The sequence below is a fragment of the Festucalex cinctus genome, chromosome 1, assembly GCF_051991245.1.
Source record: "Festucalex cinctus isolate MCC-2025b chromosome 1, RoL_Fcin_1.0, whole genome shotgun sequence".
In the NCBI taxonomy this organism is placed as follows: domain Eukaryota; kingdom Metazoa; phylum Chordata; class Actinopteri; order Syngnathiformes; family Syngnathidae; genus Festucalex; species Festucalex cinctus.
In genome coordinates this window covers 40651036-40672247 of record NC_135411.1, presented here as the reverse complement: position 1 = coordinate 40672247, position 21212 = coordinate 40651036, and the positions used below count along the sequence as shown (strand labels likewise).

At 41.5% G+C, this 21212-nt stretch overlaps 2 protein-coding genes across 2 annotated transcripts in view; one reads left to right on the top strand and one right to left on the bottom strand.

Moving 5' to 3' along the window:
• The first annotated feature begins 93 nt into the window (after nucleotides 1–93).
• On the top strand, nucleotides 94–12114 carry LOC144027078 (uncharacterized). Its single transcript, XM_077534732.1, has 10 exons — nucleotides 94–182; nucleotides 2748–3028; nucleotides 6034–6239; nucleotides 6310–6471; nucleotides 6544–6696; nucleotides 6773–6839; nucleotides 8688–9757; nucleotides 9804–9871; nucleotides 9988–10147; nucleotides 12091–12114. The coding sequence occupies exons 1-10, from the start codon at nucleotides 94–96 to the stop codon at nucleotides 12112–12114; spliced, it is 2280 nt and encodes a 759-aa protein (XP_077390858.1).
• A 1493-nt stretch (nucleotides 12115–13607) lies between these two features.
• Nucleotides 13608–21212, bottom strand: part of LOC144028518 (uncharacterized) — a 9375-nt gene continuing 1770 nt past the window's right edge. The window contains exons 2-6 of the mRNA XM_077535650.1: nucleotides 20464–20601; nucleotides 17867–18037; nucleotides 14569–14654; nucleotides 14326–14500; nucleotides 13608–14058 (exon numbers count right to left, since the gene is read on the bottom strand). Coding sequence (XP_077391776.1) covers nucleotides 13912–14058; nucleotides 14326–14500; nucleotides 14569–14654; nucleotides 17867–18037; nucleotides 20464–20601 — 717 coding nt within the window. The 3' untranslated portion in view covers nucleotides 13608–13911. The remainder of the gene's footprint in view (nucleotides 14059–14325; nucleotides 14501–14568; nucleotides 14655–17866; nucleotides 18038–20463; nucleotides 20602–21212) is intronic.

Below are 21212 nucleotides of genomic sequence, written 5' to 3'. Positions count from 1 at the left end.
CCTCAGTCAGACGTATGCCATGTTTTTCTTGGCGAGTCCCTCTTATACAATAAGAGGCTTATACGTTTTAGACGAAATCCATGGCCATGACCCATGGTCAATTCCAGATGCGATGACCTCACCCGAGAGTTTTTCACCTCAAAGGCTGCCAGAGGTGACCAGATCATTCCCAGATTGGTGAGGTACACTACAAGCCATTTGCCCCAATCACCTCTTGTAACCGTCTCCCACAAAAACATCATCCATAAACCATGTGGCTCCAGCTCATCTCACTCACATGGTCATATTTAAGGGAAGAATGTAACTAAAGTTAATTCATATCATACTGCCTTGTGTTTGCTCCCAGAATGAAACAACCCATGAACTATTTACACATTGATTGGACCAGTGGCGCAGCGATAAAGATTTTGTTGCACTTAAGTACGTGTAAACTGATTTTGACATAATCGGACTGTAAAAAGTGGGACAGACATTAGTGTGCTAGAAGTTGCGTTCCATACCATTCCGGATCAAGAGAGGCAGGTTTCTGCATGTACTCCATTGTAAGGGGAGGTCCCACTGACTAAATACTTCAGCCTAAAGAAGTTTTTGTTTCTGTATTTTCTGGCAATTTGGACATTTCTATAGAAAAAGAAAGAAAAAAACTAAAGAATGCAGTTAGAAATAGCATATACTGTACGTTAGCTGCAAGTGTGATAAAATCCACTTAATTTTCAAAACTCAAACAACAATACTTACTGGTGGCACCAATAAAATGAAGGGGAAAACAAAAGCTTTCAACAGGCTCCACATCTGCAGAATGACATCTTGCAGGGTGCACAGCTGCTTATGATACAAACTGAAAACTGAATTGAAACCTGCCTTTCTTTTTTCTTTTAGCCCGATGACACTTTTTCAGACTTATTTATGTCAGCATCCTATTAGGTCAGAGCAAATTAAGTGAGATGGGTTTGCATTTGTTATTTAACTACAAGTTATTAAATAATTACTAGTAATACTAACTAGTAGTAATACTGTTTCTACTACTACTACTACTACTACGATTACTAGTAATTAATAGTTAATTACTTTGTAAATTTCACAGAATTTCCTTTTATTTCCTTCATTAGCATTCAGCTATTAGCATTTCAGCATTCCCACGCAATTTCTTCAGAAATTGCACTTAGTCTAGTTTATTTATTCTTTTGTTTTAGTTATATCTTTTTATTTCCAAATAATTTAAGAGACCACATAAATACAAATAGAGTTCCAAAGTTTAATAATAAATCAGACAATGATGGCACAGCACTCGGTTTTAATTTACTTTTTTTCCCCTCTCTCTCCTTCAATCAGAAATGTTTTGCGCTGTTTAGGGGGTACTTGGCTGAAAAAATATTTCACAGGGGCTACATCACTGAAAAAAAAGGTTGAGAATCACTAACCTGCAATATAAACCAGAGGTCCTTGAACACACCTCAGTCATTACAGCCATTTACAGCCTTGGAAATGTTCCCTACCCTCACTTTGTTTACCTCCACTATAAACACAGAGTTCATTAAACTATAAGGTGGTCTGATGAGATCCATATGAAAGGTGAACTTTCACGTTTCAGCTGCTTTTCCAGCTTTCATTTTTCACCCGTCTGGACATATTCGTCATATACTGAGCTACCACCCTCACATTAAAATCAATCCAATGTTTTGTTTTGTTTTTCTTTTTAATTTGCCACCTGTTTGTACATTTGGCACATACTGTGTGCTTGCAAGTTACTGCCCTAAGCATCAGATAATCTCAGCACATGTTGCTTATAAATTCCATGCTCTCATTAAAAAGGTTGCTGCTGCTGCTGCTTCTCTCTCATTCTGTGGTCTCACAAATGAACTCGCGGAAAAAACAGACGCCAAAGCCAAGTGTAGTACTGAAGAGTGTTTTATTGAGATTGAAGTCGCATGAAAGGGGTCCCAAGTGCTTCCTGCTCGCAGTAAAATCAACATGTTTTCCCTTTTGTGTGGTTGGGAGCTTCTCGCTGTTTTCTCATTACAGGCTTCTATGAAATGTAGCGGATGGGATGGAAAATTTAACTCTTGAAGAGGCTTCATAGCCTGTTCAGTATGTATTGTACAGATGGGTACGTGCAATCACATGTTCGGACCATTCTGTTCTTTCTCAGAGCAGGAGGGGAGGGAGAAGCACTCAAGAGTAAATTATTTCACCACAAGCAGTTTTAATATTAAAACCACAGTGACTTTACACAGAGAGATATATACACACTTGCATTTTTCACCTTTAAAAAATTGTGTGCACACTCCTTCCAAAGTACTCAAAACCTGACTAGGAGTGTTTGGGCAGAAATCTGGTAGCCAGGTAATTTGGAGCAGAAGAGCCCCAACGCATACAGTATGTTTTGCGGTGTGACTTGGCGGAGTGACACGTCCGGGAAAGCTACGGGTTAATTTAAGACTGGAAGCAAAAGCTGTTGCCAATTAGGTGCGGTGAACGCCACATGTGGGCCATGCATGCAGAAGGAGCAAAAGGGGGCAGAGACCACTGAGAGCACTCCAGCTCCAAATCAGTTGCTTGTTACATAGATGGACAGCTACCAAGTGAAGATGTACCAAGATAGACGATAACCTTTCACACCGTTATCCTTTCAGCACATCAACATGGCACATATCTCTGCCATGTTTTTACTTAGTCTCACTTTTTTACTGAGCACAACTGAAATTGCTTCCGAAATGTGCCGGGGGCCTCGGTGCCTCTCGAACCAGGACTGGAGCGCAGCACAAGGGCGAACCGACACTCACCCGGCGGTGTCCAGACGACAGCTTCACCAAGGACAAGTCTACCCCAATTACCACCAACAAGATGCTCGTTACGGTCATCAGCAAACCGGCACCCACCTTCAACACAGAGGCTTCGTGCCACAAACTGGTATTGACGTTACAAGAAGGACCAACCCGAGAACAATCACTGCTGAGGTGTTTCATCCTGGCTGTGCGGGCGGAACCTGCCCGACCACTGGCAATCGTCAACCTGATAACAGGGATGCGTCACGGGAATGCAAAGGGAATGAATGTAACTTGGATCTCCGGATGCGCCAGAAAGCAAAACCTTGTGTGGACTGCAATAAACCGAAGGGAGAAGACCCGAGAGGGAATTCTTCACCGGTTCATGTAAGAGACAGAGCAGCACAATTTATGGAGGAGCGCTCAGAAGGCCCTGCACAGATACAGTTGACATGTGACATCAAATCAGGTTGGTATAAAAACAAATAAAATAATCAAGACATTATACAAGTCATTATATAGTATAATGGTAAAGGAACAAGTGATGTGTCAAAAATTACTCACATTTGCTGAGTATATAGGCTGACCATATTTTGATTTCCAAAAAAGAAAACACTCGGCTCAGCCTCAAGATACTTAAAGGGAAAGGAGTTCCCATACTTTGTGACTATTGGAAATTTTGAATCTGATCGAATGGTCATAAAATGTGGGGTCCCTCAAGGGTCAACCCTTGGACCCCTTTTGTTCAATATGTTACTGTTGGGTCAAATGCTTCAGACACCATTGTTTTTTTTTATTGTGGTTCTGCAGGTTAAATCCAGATTAAAAACTTTCCCTGTATCTTTAAGGTCTTCCAAATATTTTTTTATTTTTGTTATTTTAGAAAACTACTTTTATTTCTTTATTTTAGATAATATATATATATATGTTAAAGTTAAAGTAAGCTACTTTTGTTTTCTCTACTCTGGTTTTGAATGTCGTTAAGAGGTTAAGAAAAGTGGATGAGTAAGAAAAGATTGACTGATTCAACAATTTCGGCATTTTATATGTATCAAGTGTGTATCATGTGAGAAACTCAGAAGGTCTTTTAATCAACTCACTCCGGTACACATCAAACCTGGTAACACCCTGAGACAAAGACTAATAAACACCTAAAACTGGACAGTGGACACCTCATACACGGTAAAACAATCTGGTTTATGCTTTCCAGTGCAGTGAGGAATGTACCAGTACTGGTACTAATATTGGGGAAGCCGAACAGTCACTGAGAAGGCGCATGTCATAACAAAGACTGGCTAACTCTTCTGGTCAGCTGTCTTCCTGCACCTCAAAGAGAAACAGTACTCTTTGAGGACAACCATGCACCTATTCTTGACATTGGATTGGGAGAGGCCATCCACATAAAGGTTGAGAAACCATCAAGAGAGGAAGGCGTTTGACTCCAGACTGCTCAGATGAGAGTCTGCAGTGTTTTTTTGTTTTTTTTAAAAAAGAGCTCAGAATTGTTCATTCGGTAGTCTTACCGATTCAACGTCTTATCATCATTGCTCTTTTTTTTTTTTTTGTGTGTGTGTATGTGTTCGTGCGTTTGCGTGCGTTTGTTTGCGTGCGTGCGTGCGCGTGCGTGTGCGTGCAAATACGTATAAATTTATACTCATTAATTCACCTAGAACCTTATAAATACCCCATTACCCTTCGCCTTAACCAGGTACTTCAGAATCTTGCCAGAGTCGTGAGGTTCAAATGGTCAGGAGACCAGAGAAAAGGTCAGAAAAAAATTAAGAGAAAAGAAAGATAAATCAAAGTGAAATCCAGCACCGACCAAACACTTCCTGCCTTCCCCATGGTTACAAAATCAAAGTCTTACGCCAACCCCGGAAGCCTCTAAATTCCAACAAATTAGCGAGATCTCAAGAGACCAGAGGAAAAACTAAAGAGAGGAAGGAGGGAAGGATCGATGAGGCAGAGTGAGATCCATAGAAACCAGTACATCCAATCCATCAAAGTGAAATCCAGCACCAACCAAACCCCTCCTGCGTGGTTACAAAACCAGAGTCTTACGCCAACCCCAGAAACCTCAAACTTCCAATAAATTGAGATCTCAAGTGACCAGAGGAAAAACTAAAGAGAGGAAGGAGGGAAGGATAGATAAAGCAAAGTGAGATCCACAGACACCAGCACCAACTGATTCAAGGGGCTGTGGGAGGGAGAGGCAACTTCTGTTTGAGTTTCAGTAGATGCTGGTGCGATGGATCTGGCATGCATAAGGACCACCACCAAAGAAAGAAGCCGTCAACCGTGGTCCAGCAAAGCGAGCACCGCCCCCCCCGGGAATCCCCAGGCCGCGGCAGCACCAAGGCCACCGCCAAGCCACCCGAGCGGACACCGGTCGGCGAGCCGACACAGACTCCCGGAACACCCCCGCCCCAGCCCCGGCCCACCCCCCCGAGCCCAAGGCCGCAGAACGAGGCCCGGCAGGTCCCCACAGCGCCCCACCGGTCCCCAGCCCCCATCCCCCCAAGACCCCCCCCGCACCCCACCCAAACCCGCCACCCGCCACGACCCAGGCCCCGCCACCCCCGGCCCCCAAACCCCCGAACACACCCCGACCCCCCACCCACCCATACCTCAACCCCCCCCCAAACAAGCCGCCACCCCCCCCGACGACCGCCAACCCCCCCGCGAACCCCGCCCCCCGCGAGCCCCCCCCCCCACCCCCTATTTCTTTTTTGATGTGTCTGTAGTATAAACAAGTAGGCTATAGTCAAAAAACAAGCATTCTGTATTAAGTTAATGTCTGTTACTATATTTTACATGTGCATTGCATTTAAAAGAAAATTTCAAAAACAAGTAGGCCTACAAGGACCATTTTTGTTAATTCTCAATTCTCACTGGTTTACTCCAGAAACATACATATTGTCAATGTTGAGGAGCTGTTGTATCAAAAAGAGTACCGATACCCTTCCCAAGAAATTCGGGTTGGGATATGTTTATATTTTAAGTCCATTTCTCTTTTGCATAACTTTTATTCGCTTTGGTTTACTCACTGACTTCCTATGCAATTTTTAGAGTGGAAAGTACCCGCAAACTACGACAACCTACCTATCACTATACCTTCCTATACACCCCCCCACAACCCTTTGTAGCAACCATATATGTCTTTATAGCACCCCTAAACCGCTGATCCGTGTCCAGACCAATCAGCTGCGGTTGCTGATTCCTCAAGGAGGAAAACCTTGAACATAAAATCTTCCCTCTCTTGCTGCAGGGAGCAATGATGTTCCTGCAGACGATGCTGTCATACTGCAGCTGCAGCTGTCCAAGGACCAAGAGAAGCTTGTTGAGGCCTTGAAGGGTCAGCAGGAAGAGGTCAAAGTAATCCATCGGCTCCTCAGTGAGCAACAGGGGGAGCTGATCCACCAGCAGAGAGAAATCCTCGCACAACAGAAGAAAATACACGACTACATGGAGCAAGTGCGATGTTCACATGTGCACATTAGAATGATGTAAGTTCAGCTCGCTTGATTTGATTTTTGTCTTCTAGGTTAAGGCACAGTACAACATACTATTGGACACCATCAAGCAAATGTCCATGCAGAATCTTCAGGAGGAGCTGGACAGTCACAAGGATGTCTTGAGTGAACCACATCAAGTTCAACAGACCCTCTCTTTGCACAAAGTGGACATGGAGGCCAGCGTAATGGAGGTAAACATTCATGATTCTATTAGTCTGTACTCAGAGTTGCAAGTTTGGATCAATGTGTTTGATGACCACTAGGTGGGCCATTCCCTTGTGACGTGTGGGAGATGTGGCCCTGAGGAATACTGCGACTTCGGTAGTGGTCATCCACGCTGTGAGAAATGTACAGTCTGTCCTGCCGGCTTCTTCCTGGTTGCTCAGTGTTCAGTCCATGCAGACAGAATCTGCCAGGTTAGACTGAAGCAGTTGTCTTTTTGGCAGAGAAAAATACTGTCAACAACTTTTGTGTGTACAATTGTGGTTGCAGGACAGAGATGAATGTCTTGAGCTTGCTGATCTTTGTGAAGATCGACAGAAATGTATCAACACACCAGGTAACGCTAACAAATGACAAAAAAAATTGCCCCCATGGCAGGCCGCCTGGCTTTTCTTGACCACCAGCCAGTCACTCACTCAATAAATAGTAATCACCCCTCGTCAACCAACATAATCGTTGGATGTCAGCCGCCTTGTGTAAAGCAAAGACTTAGATTTTTATAATGGAAGATATTTTGACGCATCTTTTTTTTTTTTTTTTACTGAATCTTTATTAGATATCATGGGCGTTACCAATGAAAAAGTCAGGTTGTCATTTCACAGTACAGTGGAACCTCAGAGGTTGAACATCTCGGAACTTGTTCAAATCCAACTTTGAAAAAAAACATTGAGTAAAAATGCCTCAGAGTTCGACCTAATTCTCGGAGTCCGAACACCCAAACCTAGCCGAACGTTCCTTGAACGGGTGGCCGGGTCAAGCCGAGCGTCACGGTCGTCGAGATGAGGCGCTGCTCATTTCAAGTCAGAGTGGGAACACTGACGGATGTGCTTTGTATATTCGCGAGTGCATTTAGCTTGTCTTCGACATGGGCCCAAAGAAAGACAACAGTGGCAGTGTCAGCACAGAAAAACAGAAAGTGCGACGAACAACATTGGATTGAAGGAAGGAGATAATCACGCCTTTGTAACTACCGTGACTACTTCCGTGAATACTGGTGCAGGGACCCCCCTTCGCTGTTCCACAATGTGCCTACGTTAAACAGCGCACAAGAACTCCTTAGTAGTCCAACAATATGTCCAATGTAAAATAGACTAACTCATACATTAAAAGCATACATTAACATAGCATTACTGAGAAATTTACAACTGGCTCCGTAGCCTATGTTTCAATTTTTCATCCACTGATGCCTTCACACCACAACAAAAAGGTATTTATTTATTTTGTATTGTTTAAATACTGTACATGTTTACAGAAAAGAAAGATAAATAGGAATTTACTGTATTTGGAGCTTGGGAACGGATTAAACTAATTAACACTATTTCCTATGGGAAAAAATGTTTTGGAGGTTGAACAATTCAGACTTTGAACACTTCACAAGAAGGAATTATGGTTGAACTTCGAGGCTCCACTGTAATTCCTAACTACCAGAGGGTCATTCTGGTGAATACTCTGCTACGGTCAGACTGAACCGAAAATACCGCGACACCACTCTGGTCTTGTGCGCGTTTGTTCGTGAGGTTCTCAATGGAATTTGTTTCGCTCCGTGCCTCAAGGGAGGAAGAGGAGGGATTTCCGCTTCGGTAGTGGTGCTACCTTTATTGCAGCATTGTTAATTTGCTTCACACTTTGACAATTAAACAAACAAACTCACCAGATAAGCCAACCTCCACGCTTCTTCCCCCAAACAATCTCCTTTTAGGCCCGGTCCAGGTACACGTAGATCACCGTGTCATAGAGCTCTGGGTGCCTGCAAACCGCGATGATCAAGCACCCATTGCTATGCTTGACGTTCTGTAAACAACCACTTCCTGTGTTTTGTCTGCTTTGTGACGTATTTGGTGACGTATTTGGTGATCTCTACACTGATTGGCTGTCGCTGACGCGATGGCGCCAAAAGTTCAATTAAGCCAACGCCGACGGAATGGGCGAAGTACCGAAATGCTCGCCGGAAACGTCCCAAACGCGGTGCCCAGCACGCCATCGCACCAGGCGTGAAGTCCATTGACTACAATGCAGTCACACCGCCGGAAACGCCTCCCCCACTGTTGGTCTGAACGTAGCATTACAACTCCTAAATACATGCTTTGTGCTTGACATAGTTTCTTTCAAATTTGGACAGGATTTGCACATTTTCATATCTACAAATGATCTGAATTGTGTTGCTTTTATTCCTTATAATTCCTAGGTGGATTTCGATGTCAAGGAATGACGGAGCGAGACGGCAGAACTGGCATGTGTGGCCACGACTATTTCTACAACTTGGACATGGATGAGTGTCAGGCCTGCGCTGAGTGTGAAGGACAACCAGCGACATCACCGTGTACATTTACAACTGACACCGTCTGCTCTGGACCTTCTGATGGTGACAATGCCCTCTCTCTTTCCTGGACCGGGGATGTGAGTCTGCCTGATACCAAAGGCCGCGTAGTGAACTTGGCCTCGCCAGGCGTGCAGCTTCACATCCGGGCGACGGACCATGAAAGTCTGGCATCGGCCGAGGACGGACGCCTGGTGATGAAGAAGCATGGGTTGGTATGGCTGGAGCAGAACCTGTCAGTCAACCACGGCTGCCGCAGTTTTGTTCAAGTATGTTTGCACATGAACGCCAGCGATGGCTCTGAAAGTCATTACCTCAGCGGTGTCAGAATTGAGCAACAGGAAGTGAGGTCCCTCCAGGGCATCAGCATCAGCGCGGTAGCAGAGGTCGCCCCGGGTCACGTGATCTCCACTTCCCTTTGGAGTGCTAACCACCACTGCAACCAGAGCAATGGTTTGCGACTTTATGACCCCTCAGCTGCTTCTCTAAGCCTCATGTGGCTGTCCCATGACACGGGCGCCGTCGCCATGACAGCACAGGCTGTGCTATCAGCTCACTACCACACAAGCCATCGGCCAGTCTTTCGTATCGCCTCCACCTCGGACCCTTACGTGGTAGTGCTGACTCATGACGGCCGTGGGATCCGTTTTGCAGAACGTGGTACCGTACGCTTTGTATTTCAGCAGGCGTTGTACTCCATGGGCCAGGCATGCGTGAGTGAGGGCTTCCAAATGTTGGCGTACCTCAATCGGAATGGTACCGCTGCAGAGCTTTGCCGGACCTTCAAACCAGGTGTTCACTACCGTGACACATCCATCTCTCTGTCTGGAGCGACTGAAGTCGGTTCTGGAGACACACTGGCCTTTGAGATTCTATCTCCTGCCCAGTGCACTGTCCGATTCTTTAGTGATGACACAGGCGTTAGTGGACTCAGCTTGGTTTGGGTTCCTGCTGCTATCTCTGCCTCTATCTATGCCCCTGTAGCTCAAGCTGGCCTTCCTGCAGGAGCTGTCCGAAACAAGCCCCTGTCCTTCCATCAGACCAGTCCCCAGGTGCCCCAAATGGGATTGTCAGGGAAGGGGTCCGCTAAACGCAACCAAGATTTTGTCTTCAGGGAGACTGGGACTGCCAGTGTAGCTCTGGACCTAAAACTGATTCACTCTTGCAGCTTGGTTAAGCTGACTCTACTCAGGCGAATTCACTCAGAGAGGCCCGTAGCGGGCTGGGAGGCAAGGGGCTCACGACCCGCCCCCATAGTCCAACGGGTAGGTGGACAAATGCCTGATGGTAGTCAGTGGGCCAGTGTAAGCCTGCGGGCATCCTTCCAGGTACAAAATGGCACACAGGTTTTCTTTACATTGGATTGTGTACGAGGACGAGTCAACCAGGTCAGCCATCACACAGGAAGTGGAGTGTCAATCCTCTGGGTGGCAGCATAACATCAGAACTTTGGCCCTACTTCACCACATAGATTCCATTTCAGTGGACTGTAAGGCACAAAAAGAACCCATACAGTATTGTTTTAGACAAACAAAAAGAAGCAATACAATTTTCAGACAAACACCTAATAAATTTGAAAAGGTTGCATAGTTTTTGCAGCTGTTACAACTGGGAATTTTCACCCACAAGAACATTCGTGAGGTTATTAAATGTTTGCTCAGAATCTCTATATGGGATATTAAAGGGGGTTGAGGTCAGCGCTCTCATATTCAGCAAAAGAAAAGAGGTTTCTGTTTGCATGAAGTTGGGAACACAATTTTTTTTTAAAAATCTATATATTCTATGTACATACCATTTTGGTATGTACACTAATGATCACTATATGATGCGATCCATTAAATCAAAAAGACTGTACAATACAAATAATATGTTCACATTTTCAGAGGTTGAAGTTGACATGAGTAGAGATTAGGGGTGAACCGATCGATCGGCCAGCCGATTTATCGGCCCCGATTTCCTTAATTTTGGAAGATCGGTGATCGGCCGATCTCTTAAAAATATGCCGATCTTTTCCACCAATCTCATCTCCATCCTCAGAGGTCTGAAAAAGTCAGCCACTGTCCTCTTCTGCTGAGATGATAAATAGGATTTTCATTTTTATTTGAGAGAACCACTTCACGTGCAGTTAAAACAACCCGTTTGTTTTATTTCGCCGATATTGTTCAATGTTTTCCTATAAAACAAGATTGGAAATTTGGAACACTGAAGGTATATGCTGCTTGTAATGGAAAAAATCGGTATCGGCAATAATCGGAATCGGTAGGTTCGACTTTTTAAAAGATCGGGGATCGGTGATGGGCCGGAAAATTGTGATTGGTGCACCCCTAGTAGAGATGTGCATGTAAATTTTGGTGACGCTGCATAAGAAAACTGTGACATTATAGATATATTTTAGGGGTGTCAAAATGAGTGCATTAATTTTGAGTTAAGCAATTAATCGTGATTAATCTCATTAAAAAAATGCTTGACAGCTCTAACACACATATACATGACCCCACTAACAAAACTATTCTGAATGTCATACAAAAACATTTATTAAATGCTTTACATTAGTGCATGTAGTTATGTTTATTGATCAAACAATTGTGCAATTGTGTGGCTCTTGTGAGGAGTAAGCGGTTAAGAAAAAAAAAATATATATATATATATACACATATATATATATATATATATATATATATATGTATATATATATATATATATATATATATATATATATATGTACAGGTATATATACTGTATATCAAAATGAGCAAACTTGTTCTTTAAGTTTTTAAGCTATTTATTTACTGTATATTATTTGTCATCCATCCACCGCAATGCCGCCACTTCTGAATCTATGAATAATGAAATATATAACATGATTTAGCAACCGAGATAGGAAATAATGCTGTAGCATTGTACCACAATGTTGGGTATGTTGACATTTATTTCAGTAAAAAGCCTGATTTCTGGCCACATTTCCTGCTGTCACGCCCCCCACATCCCCCCTTCCAAAAAGTAGTTTTGACCATGTGTTTGATGTTAAGTCACCATTTTCTAATGTGTCATGTGTTTAATGGCTGTCTTCTTCTTACAGACTCCTCCTGTGTTTCACAAAGATCATGTTAACGTGCAAATGTCTTCCGGAGACATCATACTATGAGATGCTATGCTAAGATGTACCTATCATTTATCACAGCAAAAAAAGTATTACATTTATATTTAATAGTGATGGAAATAAAATGTAAATCAATTTGCTTCACCTGTTTTCTGCCACTATTCTTGTCAGAACATTCCAGGTGGTTCTGATTAGACAGGAAAGCTAAGAGCTCATTTTTCATCAGTTGAAATGACAACATGAGATTTCTCAACCCCTACTGGCCCTCCGACAAACCTCCTCAATTCTTGGTAATAAATTGCTTTGGCATCAAACCAAGAGTTCCCGGGCTTATGAAAACAAGTTGAGCATTTGATGTACGGTACTTGGTAAACACTCTCAGGTGTGTGTGTTACTGGATAGTGCTCAGATTCAAAATGCTGCCTTTTTCATTCTGCTCAGTTGTTATTCCTTTCAACTTGTAATATGCGCGCATGCACACGCACAAATTCAAAGGCTTAATGGCACATAAAGTCCAAAATACCATGGCAATTGTTTTGATATTTTCAGAGTTTGACTTTAAAATGAGTATGAACGTGCATGTGAATTTTGATCACGATTCATAGCATTTTTACAGTCGTAAACGTTCAAGCACAACTGTATACAGCATAATATTCTATTCAACCACCTTTAATTTTAATGCAAGATTTAAAAATCCAACCTGAGTAGCCCGAGGGACGCTACTAAAAATAGCTCAGTTTGATTTGTTCTTAAAAATAAAAGGTGGTGTACTGTACTTGCCAGTAAGCTGTATCAAATGTTGTTGCTATTCTATTGAAATCACACTTGCACTACTGTAAATTTGGTAACATTTGGGGAGAGCAGAGCATAAGTATACTCCAGGTCAAAGTTCAGCGTTGTAGAGAAAAAGCTAGCGACACAAACCGGTGAGATGATTTACCCCCAATTAGAGAAAAGTTGTTACTTAGTGAATTTAGGTGGTAACCCTTAACATTAAGCAATACCCAAGAAGTATTCACTAAAGTTTCATAAAGGTTGGTGACCCCTAGTGAATTTGCTTCCTCTGCACAAACAGTAACTATTACCTTATGGACAACACAACTCAGCCAAGAACCCGGTGTCAGCCACCTAATTCTATGAGGTACATGTTATTTTGTAGCTTATATAGGGACAGATTTTCCCATTTTTGAGTAAAAGTCAACATGTTTTTATAATGGTGTTTGTTGCGGCGTCTGGTTGTTAATGACGCCACGGCAGGCTGAGTCATGGGGAGTTTAAAACCTTGCTGACGCGCTCTATCTTCTTATAGCTCAATACAATCACCAACATGCACTTATCTCGCCAAACAAGGTACCTTCAATGGACGGTGCAGCTCGTTCCTCCACTGGCTCGAAGCAACGTCCTCCCGATTGTAACCCACGGTTCCAAGTTGACTCTTGAGCTTATTCCAGTGTCGATTATTTGATGCGTTTTGCTGCGTTCTGATGCGGTCAACAAAAAGTTTCTTCCCCAGCTCACCCCACCAAGTGATCAATGACCAACACCCACACCACAGGTGAGTCCACTTAATACCAAGACAGACCACTCCCACTGGTGAGTTGTGACACCGTCAATCATCGTGATAGTAAAACGTGTGGAACACAAACACACAAACACCCACACCCACACAGGAAGAAATCACCAAAAGGTACTATATGGCTCCAGTGTTTATTGGACCAAAATGGATTAATCTGTGTACAGCAATACATTTTCAGGAAGAAAATGAGTTCAAAACATCAAAATATTTCGATTCTGGAGCATCATTTGTGTTGATTCAATACATTCTCTAGCTGCTGTGTTTAATGTAACTGTCATTTTACAACATTTAAATGTGTACTGTAGGCGGCAGCAGTGATCAGTGGTTGTTGGTGTAAAATGCCAAGTATAATAAAGTAGGTTAGTATTTATGGTTAGTATGCATGGTCAGGAAGTGGCGTGTCCATTGTAGTGATGTCATATTTGCATAACACCCAACAGCGTTACATTGCCTTTCACGCTCACATCGGTGATAGTGTCTCGACTAACAGTGGAATAATATTTCAGTAGGTAAATGTCGTCAACGTCCACGGTGAAATAGCCGTCTTCAACCTGGATGATGATCTGAATAAGAAGAAGAAAGCAACATGATGTCTGAGAGCTCTTCAAGCATCAATGTAAAATGTATATTTTCTATAGCTACACCATGCTAACATGTTTTTGGAACGTGGGAGGGCCATGGATGGAACATTCCTACTGTACACAGGAAAGTCATGCCAAGATTCAAACCTGTGAGGCCAATGCGCTAACCGCTAGGTCTCCGTGCTGCCAACTAACAAACAATACTGTTGTAATGGAGGTGTGTGTTAGAGTGACAGTGATTCATGTAACCTCATATGTCTTTCCTGGTTGAAAGGGGAAGTTGGAATGATGCTGCTCCTCGTCCCACTTGCCATTCAGATACGAGTTCACTACAATCATACTCCTATCGTTCAGGAAGTGGGTGCGAGAGTCCATGTGCATCACAATGTTACTGCGATCGCTCTGCAACAGGTTGACCCAAAATCTGCAAGACATAAGCCCAAACATGTAGTCATGGCAGCAGCCTTATTTGTGGGAAATGTGGCCCAGTACCGTGTTGGATCATCATCGAGTTTTACTGCGAACGCGATTCTGCTGCCCACACGGAGAGCTTCAACCAGCTTACCGAAGTGGCCATTCTGCAACAAAAGAGTGCAATTTGTGAAGAAAATTTTGTGTGAATGCTGAAGAGCTGATGAATAGATATATTGTGGAATTAATGGGAACATTAAATAATGTGTGAGGTGAGGACAATGAGGCACATTGATTCATTCCTTCAACACACCATTATGCATAATTAAATATAGTAGCGACTTCAGATTATGAACACTTGATACAGGATTTTCATCCGATATCAAGCTCCTACAAACCAAGCAAAGTCAATGTGGTCCCCCTAGAACACAGGTCTCAAACTCCAGTCCTCGAGGGCCGCAGTCCTGCATGTTTTAGAGGTTTCCCTCCTCAAACACAACTGATTCATCAGCAAGCGCTGCAGCAACCTGATAAGGATCCTCACTATATGATTCAGCTGTGTATGAGGAGAGAAACCTCTAAAACATGCAGGACTCTGGCCCTCGAGGACCGGATCTTGGCACATGTGCCCTAGTAGTTACTGAGGGAATTACAGCGTCCCTTAGTGCCGGTTTCTTTATTCGTCCATTATTATAGCATCGGTGAACCAATTATTGCTATATTGGCTATTACTTAAAATTTTATACTTATCTATGAATTGATTTAATCTTGTCTCATATAATTTTTCCAATAATGTAGAAAACTTCAAGTAGAGCAGTGCTTCTCAAATAGTGGGGCGGGCCCCCCCAGGGGGGCGCGAGGCTCCATCAAGGGGGGCACGTTTGACCTTGGGAACATGCTTTTTAATAAATTAATTAATTTATTTTTATTTTTTTACTGTCCTAGAATAAAGTGCAATTGCACCTCCAATACATTAGGGGGAAGTGGAGCTCTCATTATTGGCAGAGTGTGCGCAGGGAGCATTCGCTCGGTGGTGTAGGGGTTTTGTTTCCACTGAGCATGTGCGCTTTGCACACAGCCAAAAAAAAATAAAAAATCAGCACAAATTATTTTATATTTTTGTTTTGCAGGTTAAACTTTTTTTTTTTTTTTTTTTATATATTGTGCTCCTGAGTTAATGTTGGTGATCAGTTTGAATCCATTATTATTTATTGGTTTTATGTAATTTTATTTTTCCGTATCATATGGTTTGACATGGTCAGTCAAAAAATGTTTATAGTTTAATTAAGGATTTAATTTTATTTTTGAATTTCAGATGCACTTTAAATCTGTTCTGTTACAGTTAATAAAGCTATTCTTTGTTGTAAGTTGGTCCATATTTCTTTCTTTTTTAATTCTCATGATACAGTGTTATGCAGAGGTGTGCTTAGAACAATTTTATAGACAAATGATACTATGGGGGTGGGGGGGGGGTGGCGGCAGATGTTTTATTCTCACTGGGGGGGCATGACAGAAAATAATTGAGAAGCACTGGAGTAGCCATATAAGTCTATAATTCAGGAAATGATTCTTATTTCCTTTTTTGAACAGTGGGGACTACCTAGTTCTTTTAATTTTCATGTGTAATCATGTCTATGATTTGCTTTATCAGTGACATATTCATGTGTGTGTAATCGTTTGATTTTTTTTTGACTAGCAAAATTTTGAACTGTGTTCTCACTAGCTTGTACGGCCTCAAGGAAAATACTGTTAAACATTTGCTTGGTATAATTCCTTAATCGTTGTTTTTTTTTTTTTTTTCATTAGGAATATTTTGTGATAATCTTGGGGCAATATTCACAAGGTAGTCATTGAATTGGTTTGCAATTTCCTCTTTATCATGAATTACCAAATGGTCCTTAATAAAATAATTTGGAGAGAATGGCTTTATTTTGTCTTTGTTCAAGACTTTATTATCCCCCAAGAATTTGTTGTACTACATTAATTTTTCTGTAATAATTTGGTGAAGTAATGCATTTTGCATACAATGCATCTTAAAGAGACATTTTGGAACTCAAATTGTGATGCCCCACCAATGCGGGACTTGCTGTTATTAGCACGTGGCTCCAAAAGACTTTTTTGTATGTCGTGGGCTGTTACATATATCTCCAAATTTTCGTGCCTCTAGGTCAGGGGTATCAAAACGTACGGCCTGCGGGCTTCATCAGGCCCGCAATGGTGTTTAATCCGGCTTGTGATATGATCTTGTAAAGTCACAAAATGAGTAACGTCGGACAAATTAAACAGAGGGCCAAAATCAAAACATATACATTCGTAATATCACATAAGCCATCGTCAGGTGTGCAATGCAACGTATACAAAATTGAACTGGGTGTGATTATTTTACACACAACCATAAGTTACTGTTTGTTGGAAAAAAAAAAAAAAAAACGGACAAAAATGTATCAAACAAACCTGCTGAATATGACTGGGGTGAAAGTGGGCCAGCCCGGAACGGTCCAGTACTACGTTCCAGTAAAAGATTTGGGACTGGAAGGCTGCTTTGTTCCGAAAATATAATGGCTACGTAACTGTCAGAAAAAAAACTACTACAAACGTTAACAAGTCTAATAAAGTGCTTCTGAATCATTCCGGTGCTTGTGTAACTTAATAGTTTACACCGATATTCATTATTTTATTTAATCGTATCCCACGGAGTACCGTCCACCGCGGCTCTGTCTCAGCGTATTTGAGTGACGTCACGTCGGTGTGCATGTTTGCGTGCGCCGCAAACCTATGAGGTGCCGTCTGGGCCATAATTTAGGATTAACTCTCACACGAATAACTGAAAAGCTCATATAAACAACATTTAAATGTTTTTTTGTTCATACACACTAGTGAAACGTGTTCATACATACAAGTGAAATACGCTCATAAACACCACTGAAATTCTCTCATACATACAAGTGAAATAGTCTTATAAAAACCACTGAGATGCTCTCATACACACTAGTGAAATACGCTCACACATACAAGTGAAATACACAACTGAATGCTCTTATAAACACCACTGAAATTTTTTTTTTTTGCTCACACACACGAGTGAAATGCGTTCATATAAGTGAAATACTCTCATAAACACAACTGAATTGTTCTTATAAACACCTGCCCTAAACAACGCCTGACTGGTCCAACCTAAAATGGTCAGTTGCAAACGGAATTTCTGAATAGGTTGAAATGGTATCAATATTGATAACAATGATATAATGTTTAATAACATATAAAAGAAAAAACAACAACAACAATAATAATAATAATAATAATAATAATAATAATAATAATAATAATAATAATAATAATAATAACTCTCTTCAGCATTAACAAATCATGATAAACTCACCGGGTAAGCTACCATCATGATTTTTTGCCAAGTTTTTTTCTTAGTTGTGGTTGTTGTAGTTGTGCGCAGAATTGTGGGGGCTTTAGTTGTGGTTGTAACAATTCTGTACTGTGCTGTGGTGGCTTCAGTTGAAGACAGACGATTTGCTGATCCTGCAATGAGCTGTGGTATCTGAAATAAACAGGACACATACAAAATTAGCATCATCATTGCGTCACGCGAGGTTTAGTGGGATCTGTTACGGCCTCTTTGGCTCAATAAGTGACCACAACATATAAAGGCAAAGGCAATGTTCTGACAACAATGAATGAGATAAAAAAAAACAACAACAACAACAACAACAACAAAAAAACAAGATTTACTCAATCCAACCAAAATGAAGTTTAAAGAATCAAACAAAACGATTGTACTCTGACCAAAATGAAAATAAGTGGGGCCAACACTAGACCAACCCCAGTCAAAGGCTGTCCCATCCATGTGATGTCCCCCTAACCTAGAAAAAGACAACAATCGAAATCAACAAAGAAACAATGAATTCATGAGGCTACCGGCGGTCACCAGTCCAAACTAAAACAATGATCTAAAACAAGAAAAGCTCCAGCATGCTACTCATGAACGGAGCTGGGCAGCTGTGGAAAAAGAGAAATAGACAAAAGGTTAAATAATAACAAAAACATCAACCTCACCATTAACAATGAGCCATGTTGTGTCAAAAGAAAAAAGTCGCCTCATTTCAGCTGCGTTCACACTGCAGCTCAATTCCTATTTTTTCACAAGTATCAGATTTTTTTTCATGCAGTGTGAACAGTATAATTCTCCAAACCGGGGCCACCACTTTCGTATGTGGATATAAATCGGATATGTATGCGATGCGTCTGCACTGTGAACACTCATCCGCACGCATCCACGCTCAATTCACCCTGACTGCGGAGCGGACGTGGTCCGTTTTCCGTATGGCATCCGCACGGGCCGTCATTCACACCGCGTGCGTTGCGTGTCCGGAACTCTGCACCCCCCAGACCACAAGATCACGGGGGTTCACGCTGGAGAGTTGCGTTCATGCGATAACCAGTGTTTTAAGCGGAAAAAAACAAGTGCCGGTACTCCCCTATAGCACTTGTTTTATATATATATATATATATATATATATATATATATATATATATATATATATATATATATATATATATATATATATATATATATATATATATATATATATATATATATATATATAAATATAAATATATATGTGTTGGAATGGCAGTTATCTGCTGGAGTGGTACAACATGTTATTCTCCGGAGTTTGTGAACTCACAAATACTGCGAGAATTCATTTTGCGAGAGCAAGGTTAATCCATTGCTGTAATGTACAAAAGCACAATATTGTATGTTTTGTTTTTTCTTTTTTTGTGTAAGCTATTTTTTTTTTACAATATTTTGACATTTGTTATATCGCTAACCTCCCCACAATATCGTGATAATTATCGTATCGTGATGTTTGGATATCGTTACATCCCTAGTCGTGAGTGGAGGTGTGACAGTTTCTTTTAGTCAGCCACGTATGGAATGATATTGTAAAAACTTAAATAAACTTAAGAACATAAAAGCAGGATACTTTTGATTGAATAAATAATAAAATTGATTGAAAAAATATTGAGGTAAAATAAAAATGAGATTAAAAAAGAATGTAGATAAAATAGCGTATAAATGCAAAAAAGTCAAACAAATATTTAAAAGCTCAGATGTGACAAATATTGACAGTTTAGATTGCAAATGTGTTCCTATTATCATTAAGACTGTTTTTGTGATGTATTGCGATTTGTGAACAGCTAAAAAAGAAACCAAACCAAAGTGAACACATCTGACTGGCATATTTCGTTGAAATAGCGCTGTTGCACTGACGTCATCGGCAGGCCCACCGATACGATCTGGCAGCCCCATCACATCTGGTACCCAAACCGGTTAAATGTCAGTGTCGTTCATCACTCACGGTCATCGTTAGGAACGGGATTTGGTAAGATTTTTACGATTCAGATTCCATTTTCGATTCTGCCTAACAATTCGATTCTTTCTCAAGTGTTTTATCGATTCATTTTTTTGAAATAGGGAGAATAAACGGGTAGATTAGCATCCACTTTCATCTAAATTGTGTCTGTAAACAAGATGCATGTTTAAAAGTAACATAACCTGATGTAAGGTAGTAACCGGAGGCTGCCACAGGGTGGCACCCCTCTACAGTTTAATTTAAGTTCACAGGCACTGTGCTTGTGTGGGGCGGCCATCTTGGGTCAGTTTCTTTTTGATGTGGAATAGGTGAGTGTGTTTGTCACGACCATCCATTTTATATCTTTGATTTAAGAGACCATCCAGGGTTTTTTGTTCAATTAATCTTGTTGTTAATGTGTGTTAACTTGTCTATTTAGTTTGTGTGAGTGAGATTGGGAATATTAGTTACTTTAATTGCTGTGGTTTAAGTTGGGTGAGTGACAATGTTTTCAGACTCATGATGCCTCATCGTGGTCGTCTGCAAAAGTTGAATGGGGACAACTTGGCTGCTTTCTTTCCAACGTTGCTGGTAACGTGGTGGGGCTTACCTCGAGCTTTCTTGTGTGGTTTTTATCTTTGCGGAAGTGTTCTTTGTCTATGTCGCTGTTAAAGCTGAGAAAGCTAATGAGGAAGATGACCAACAGGATAGCCACTGAGACAGCCACACACCAGGTCTCCACTCTTGCCTGAGAAGACAAAAGAGGGATAATTAACACAAAGGAAAAAAAAATTAGCATGTCATGCTTTTTAGTATCAACACCGTCATACTCAGAAGTGATCCTCAAAGTGTGGTATGTGGGTTACCATTAATGCATGGCAAGATAAGTTAATCACTACCCCTGACTTGTCAATTACATATTTTTTTTTCAACAGGAACAGGTGGGGGAGCATCTGCTTCTGCTCCACCATAAAATTCACACTTGGAAATAACTTTACTGATGCATTATCACCAGTAAATGACATCGTTGTCCCATTTTATGAGCGATAAACAATTTGAGAGTCCATGTCAGGGGTGCCAACTCATGTTAGCTCAGCATGGAGGAAAATATATTACTAAGTGGGCCGGATCGGTAAAATAACGGTATATAACTTAAAAACGATTGCCGTCATGTATACGCAGATTTTCGTGGACCGGCCTTAAATTATGGAGCTCACATGTCATCATATTGTTCTGAAAAATAATAAAAATGCAAATAGAACGCAGCAACACTTTTCCGGTATATGTTCCGGATGTGTTAAATCGACCTGTTTTGCATTTAATTGTTCCCAGAATGCATGGTGTGGCACAGTTAATGAC